General features: G+C 36.3%; 1 protein-coding gene across 1 annotated transcript; it reads right to left on the minus strand.

The window, feature by feature from the left end:
* Positions 1-4,422: 4,422 nt before the first annotated feature.
* On the minus strand, positions 4,423-5,955 carry LOC132181374 (desmethylxanthohumol 6'-O-methyltransferase-like). Its single transcript, XM_059594567.1, has 2 exons — positions 5,134-5,955; positions 4,423-4,902 (listed from the first exon to the last, which is right to left on the minus strand). Exons 1-2 carry the CDS (start codon positions 5,917-5,919, stop codon positions 4,603-4,605), a joined length of 1,086 nt encoding a protein of 361 aa, XP_059450550.1. The 5' UTR covers positions 5,920-5,955; the 3' UTR covers positions 4,423-4,602.
* Between the last annotated feature and the right edge of the window lie 1,310 nt (positions 5,956-7,265).

Genomic DNA, 7,265 nt, shown 5'->3' on the forward strand with positions numbered 1-7,265 from the left:
TGACATTTTGTCTCCTTTTTAAGTGTTAAAGAATTTGACAAAATAATTCTCAAGTACAATGAAGTCTGAATGTTATTCTAGATGTTACCCTAGAATAATGCTTTGTACGAGAACCATGATGTATCAAGCTCACCCACATGAGATGCACAGAGATAGGAGTGTGATAAATAGCACTACTCGGTTCTAAGGCTTTTCAATTTTTTAAAGAGAGTTCCTTCTATTAGGATATGATGTAAAACCTTATTTTACAGCCTTCAAAAGAAATTTGACACGTTAGTTATAAATATCAAATAGAATAGAGATAAAAACACCATACTTTAATTCAAATCAACACCATATATTTTTTCATTCATTCTAACCTAACGTCCACCACCCTCTACCCACCTCCAAACCTTCGACATCAGAGTCTCCAAAACCATCTAAGACAGTGACTTTGGTAATTTTGTCAATGAATATTTTGTAAATGAGGTATTTCGTTAAGAGAATAAAAATTATTTAATGTAAAGAGTTATATTATTTTTTTATGTTTCAAATTTAAGCATATACTTTCTATTCAAGTGTGCAAAACACCCGAGTTACACTATGATCTAATTAAAATTATTTTATTTTTCAATTCTATCACAAGAAATGATTCATAATAAAAACTTTTAAGAATCTCAAACAAAATCCTACACTTTAAATAAAGAAAGTGACAGGTGACCGAAAGTTTCTCAATGTTTTTTAAGTTTTCCTTTTCTTTCTTGTGATAGTTTTTTTTCACGTTGTTTTTTTTAATCTCTACTAAATTGTATCTTTCCACGTCTTAAGAGACATGTTGTCCTTTCATCTCTCATCAATCTCTCGTCTATCTTTATTTTTAGAGAATCGCTTCTATAAAGACGTCGTATTAACTAAGTTCTTTGTCCTCACCAATCAAAATTGAACGCATAAGAAAATCACACAAAGTTAAATAAGACCGAAAACACATGATTAATTCTCCCCAAGTCACAAAACCCATCATTTTTCCCCTCAGTTGTAAAACCCACCCCCATCCCAACAGCCTGCCGGACCGGAGACGACGCCGGCCGGTACATATAACGTCGGGTAGTTCTCCGGTGCTCTCTCTTCGGCGGCAGCAGAGAAGAAACTGAGACGCCGGTTCCCTCTGGTTCTCCGGTGCCCCTCAATTTCTCCCTTTCTCTCTCACACAGACCGCTAACACAGAAACAATTTCTCTGTCACCCAAAAATTGGTTGATGGATCACATTTAACTGAACTTAATGCTTAATTTCTTTGAACCACACATCAAGAAGTTACCAGCTATTGTAAATGCTTTCAATAACTTTGTAATTGTATGCTTTGCCTTTGGGTTTTTCTCTTCTGTTTCTTTTTTTATCAATCACTGACTCAATCATGTGATTATTTTTTTAAGGTCAAGTTTGGGAAATTGAGGGCCCATCTCAATTTCTCTTCTCTACTGCGGCCGGAGAGAGAGCACTTGCAGGAGAGAAATGACCAAACAACTTTATTTGTACAAATAACTTCGTACTTGGCGTTATTTGTACCGGCCGGCGTCTTCTCCGGCAAGGTCTGGCCTGGGCTCCGACAAGGTCTCCAGCGGGCTCCTGGGATGGGGGTGGGTTTTACAACTGAGGTAAAAAATGATGGGTTTTGTGACTTGGGGAGAATTAATCATGTGTTTTCGTTCTTATTTGAATTTGTGTGATTTGCTTACGTGTTCAATTTTAATTGGTAGGCACAAAGGACCTGGTTGTCCTTATAGAAATTATCCTCTTATTTATATATTTTTTAAATTTATTATTAAATATATAGAATTCAAATGAAAATTTTTAAAAAGATAGTTGCAAAATATTAAATAAATAAATAAATAACATTTCTCTTAAAATATATATATAAATAGAAATAGATGAAAGATGCATGTGATGTGAGAGAAAGAGAATATCATGTCAGCTTCTGGATTCTAGTATTGCTTTTGGGCAATTTTTCAATATGATCTTGACACAACTTTAACCACTCAAATCTTTGGTGATCCCACTGCATTATTATTTGAAAAGTTGCAACGCCAATAATCTTGAAATGACTTCCAACATCGACCTATGATTGCTACAATAAAATTTATTTTTTAAAAAAAGGGGTGACCACAATGACTCCTTTCCGGTAGGAGAGCCTATACAATTGAATCTAATTAGGGTGGGAAACAAACCACAAACAATCTTTTGCTTAATAATTCTTTATTCAAAAATAAACTACAACTACTATCCCCTATTTATAAGATAAGAAATCCAAGTAAAAGATTAATTAATAAAGGACTCTAACATAAATTAGGACTTGAAATATAGACTCCTTAGTACTAGTAGACCTTTCTCCTTGTCCTAGAAGAACAAGTAGACAAGTCCCTTGCTTCTCAACCCTCGATTGCCATGTGAGACCAACGTGGCATTAGTTCTTCATCAGACTTGCATATTAAAATAAAAAAGATTAGATTCCCAATAAATAGTCTTTTGAAAATAGGTCCAATATATACACGTTGAGAAAATTACACTTGACCTTCCTAAAGTTTAGCCGATTTTCAATTTGACCTCCAATGTTTTAATTTTTACAATGTATCCCATCAAAGTTTCAAAATTTTTCATTGTGGCCCATCTGTTAACATTTTTCGTTCAATTTAACCGAAAATTGGTCACGTACCAGGCACGTGTATTTTTTTGTCTTAAATTTCTAAAATTGTCCCCATGTATTTTAACAAATTAAAAAAATGCCCCAAATTCAAACCAATATATATATTTGGAGGTGGCTAAGGCCACCCCTAAGCCACCCCATTTGGCCCCTTGGGGGTGGCACACCACCCCCCAAAATGGCCAAAGAGCCACTCCAATTATTTTTTTTTTTCTTTCTATTTTTTGAGTTTTTTTAAAAATAAAAAATTAAATTGTAGGGGCAATTCGGTATTTTCTATTATTTCCATTAGAGAAAACATAAATGGTTAATGGATTGGCCACATTGAAAAAAAATTTAACTTTGATGGAGTATATTGTAAAAGTTGAAACATTAAAGGTCAAATTGAAAATTGACTCAAACTTTAGGTGGTAAAGTGTACTTAACCCATACATGTATATGTATATGTTAGGAACTTAGGACATATGATTTTTATATTTCTCTTATAGAATATTTAACATTTATTCGTGATTGTAATTGTAATTAAATGTTAAAAATGAGTGATGAAATGTTCTCTTCGTTAGTGTTTTATTAAAAGTTGTATCTCTTGATGGAAGGAAGCAACTCTTGGTTATACATAAGGGTTTCGGTCTATCTATAAATAAGCCTTTGATTATCCATCGGTCACAATGTAAACGGGAGAAAATGATAGGCCGAAAACTCTATTCAACACTCTCAAGGAGGTTGAACCTACGTGCTACTCTCAAGCTAGCACAGATGCAAACTGGCAGAAATTCTTGAGTAATTAACAATGATGCTAGTTTTCCTATATGCTAAAGGGAGGCTGAAACTGTGAAACATATCATTTGGAGTCATCCGGCTGCACAAGATGTCTAGAGCTGTGGGTCTTTCTTTTGCTCACATAGTTGCCTCTTTGATTGGCCTTGTGATGTAGAAGACATTGAGCTTATGGTGGTGATGGCACAAAAAAATTGGTTTTGGAGAAATGCGGTGGTACATGGGGGAGATTTCACTCATCCTAACCAAGTTTATCACAAAGCCTGCAACTTTATAGATGAATTCCAAAGAGTTAATACTAAAGAAATGGACGAACGGAGCTCTACTCCGACGAACCACCCTAGGTATGTGCAAAGTTAATTGGTATGCAGCAGTTGATTGATCATGGACATATTGGGATTGGTATCATTGTTAGAGATCATGTGAGAAATGTAATAGCTGCATAGAGTACCATGCGAAATTGTTTCTTAGAACCTACTGTTACTGACGCGACGACAGCCATATACGCAGTGGATCTATGTAGGGAGATGGGATTGTTTGATATAATCTTAGAGGGAGAAGCCCTACAAATTGTTAATGTGGTCAAATAGGTGGATAAGAACTGGAGCAAGCCCGGACATTTAATTGATGGAATCAAAGAAGGTTTGTGTCAGCCGAGGTCGTGGAGGATAGAACATATCAAGAGGGGTGTGAATTCAGCTGCGCATAGTCTTGCTAAGGAAGCTATTTTAGATGTCATAGATAAATTTTGGATTAAAGAAATTTCAAATTGTATATATGATACTGTAACTTGGGATCTTTGTACCCCTAATTCATTGATAGTTTATCACAAAAGCTCTCAATTTGTTTGTTAAAAAAAAATAAAAGACAACATTTAGAACTTGAAATTGTAATTTTTCAAATTACGTTTCATATATATATATATATATATATAATAGCAAAATCCTGCAAGAGAGTTGGCCATAATTATGGCATTTGTCCTTTTAAATAAAATATATAAGCATAAAGCAAATTATTTTTACATAATTGATACGGTTCTCTCATTTTTTTTTTTTTTTATTGATTTTATTTGTTTACTATAAAACCAGGCATCAAGCAACCCATGTGTTGTCCTGATGGCATCTTAGCAACAGCAATTGTATTTCACTCTCAGTCGGGATAGGCCTCAATAATAGATGGAATGGTTGGAACTTTGATGATTTTGTAGCGACCAAAGCCTGCTTCCTCCAATAATTTCTTCCATTCAAGCTCTGTCCTCTCCTTTCCGCCAGTGCTGTGTGCCAGCATCAACAAATCGGACGCCATGCGAGTCTCATCAAATAAATCATTACCATCTTTCTCAAGAACGATATCAACAATAATAACCTTTCCATTCTTCTGCTGTATTGCTTTTCTGCAATTTTTCAAAATATTTATGCAATTTTCGTCACTCCAATCGTGTAGTACCCACTGCATCGACAAACAAATCCATTAATGCTTTAGTGCTAGGAAGGATATTGAAACTTTTATTACAAGTCTCTTACAAAAGATACTACTGCTATGTAAGTTTATAAAAAGGAAGTAGTAAAAGTTGAGTGTCTGAACATTTTCCATAATATTTATAGTCATAGATTATGATCTAATGGATTAGCAATTATAGTGGACAAAAGAGGGAAAATGATAAAAAGAGAAAATACATACCTTCATGAAAATTGCATCCGCATTAGGGATGGTGTCAAACATATCACCTCCAACATGGGAGACCCCCTCATGCAGGGGTGCTGTGGCGACAACATGCGGCAGATCAAAGTTAATACCTTTGATTTGAGGATGTGCTTTAACAATCTCAGCAATCATCCCTCCCGTCCCACCTCCAACATCCACCAATGATCCCAAGCAACGAAACCCATCTTTGTATTCCTCCAGGATTCCCCTCATCACAATCTTGGCCGTACACGCCATGGCATCATTGAAGATGTTGTTGAACTCAGGATTTTTAGATGCAAAGTCCCAAATCTCACAGCCATGGGCCTTGTTGAACGCAATGCCCCCTTCTTTGACACATTGGCCAAGGCAATGCCACGGTGCCAATAGCCACGGATGGTTCTCCATCAACACCATTGGCGCTAGGCTCAGCTCAGCATCATGCAGAAGCCATTTTGACTTTTCTGTCAACCCGTAGAGTGTCTCCCCACCACCGTCCACTGGATGATGATGTTCGGTGAAGATATTTTTGCGGACTAATAATCTCATGATACGTGCGAAGTAGGGGATATCAGGAGATGATGAATCAATCTCAGAGGCTATTTGGCGCAAAGTGATAGGGCCGCCATGAGAGTGTATAATGTCAGCAATCCGGAGCTGCACGGCACATTTCAATGCCATAGAATCCACAAACCCGAACATTTGTTGGCAAATTTCGGCTTGGCCTTGTACCATTGTCTGTGTTTCTCTTGCTTCCATTTTCTCTCTCACACTCTCACACATGCCCAAATGAAGATAGAATGTATTGTGAGGTTAAAGATTGCTGCCTGTATATAAGGACTAAAAGGCCCAAATGAAGATAGAATGTATTGTGAGGTTAAAGATTGCTGCCTGTATATAAGGACTAAAAGGCCCAAATGAAGATAGAATGTATTGTGAGGTTAGAGATTGCTGCCTGTATATAAGGACTAAAAGGAGAAGTGACCATTGCTCAGTGGGACAGGCCGGTGGGGCATATTTAATTACGTGTTTGAAAACCATAATAAACGCACGGACCAGACCAAAGACTCGGTCCATGTATGAACGTAGATGTAGGTAGGCGAAAATTTATTCAGTGTAGATGAGAAGCAATCGTTCTCACATATGGTGCCTAACTGACGATGGGCAACTTGCTACCCGTCTTTGAGAAGACTGAAAAACTCCGATAGTATTTGAAATAAAATAAGAGAATAAATTATAATTTTTACAAGAATCAAAGTCGTCTTTACCTTTGCATTGTTTCCTTTTGTAGTTCTAATATATCCATATACCATTAAGGAGGTGGTTCAATGGCTTAAGAAAATTTTCAAGTGATCAGGACATGTGCTAGGGTGTGAGTTCGAATTTCTAGAATTGAGAATCCCCATATATGCCTGATTAGTATTAGCCGCCTTAAATTTTCATTGATGCCCTGGTGGGGCTGGGTCAAGCTATGACTCAGTCGGATATGAGGAAGCACCTGCGGTTCCCACCATCTAGGTCTCTCCTGTGCGGCTTCCAGCAAGTAGGTGCTAACTCTATTTTTCATACACATATGAAAAATAGAGCTTTTAAGTCTTGTTTTTTGGTAAAAGCTTTATTTTTAAGCTTTTGCTAAAAGTATGTTTTGGTCATTTTTTTTTTGGCTTTTTAGACCCTTGAAAGAGTTTTTCAATTTTCTTTTTTACCAAACGGGTACTGTTTTCTTCAAATGAACTTTTTGAATGTTAAACGAACTTGTAGGCCCTTCAACGCACACCCAAACATGTCCTTAGTTTCGTATTACTGATTCATTTATCACCGTCTTAAAATGTGTGATGAAGTACGTATATAGAACACAAATCGAGCAATTTTTTTAATTTTTTTTACATGTCTACACATTGGGTGGAAAAGGAGTTGGGGATTCGATTTCATGAATTCCGCTTCATAAGGTGTGATTTTCGGCCGATTCAATCTCATGAATTCCAATTCATGAGGTGTAATCTCCGGCCAATTAAACTACAATTTGAAGACCAAATCAATCAATTTTACCTAGCTTGTAAAAACGAAATGATTGTGCTTTGATTAGTTGAAAATTGTGCTTTGATTAGATAACTTCTTTTTCTTTTTCC

This window comes from Corylus avellana, chromosome ca5, assembly GCF_901000735.1.
Source record: "Corylus avellana chromosome ca5, CavTom2PMs-1.0".
In the NCBI taxonomy this organism is placed as follows: domain Eukaryota; kingdom Viridiplantae; phylum Streptophyta; class Magnoliopsida; order Fagales; family Betulaceae; genus Corylus; species Corylus avellana.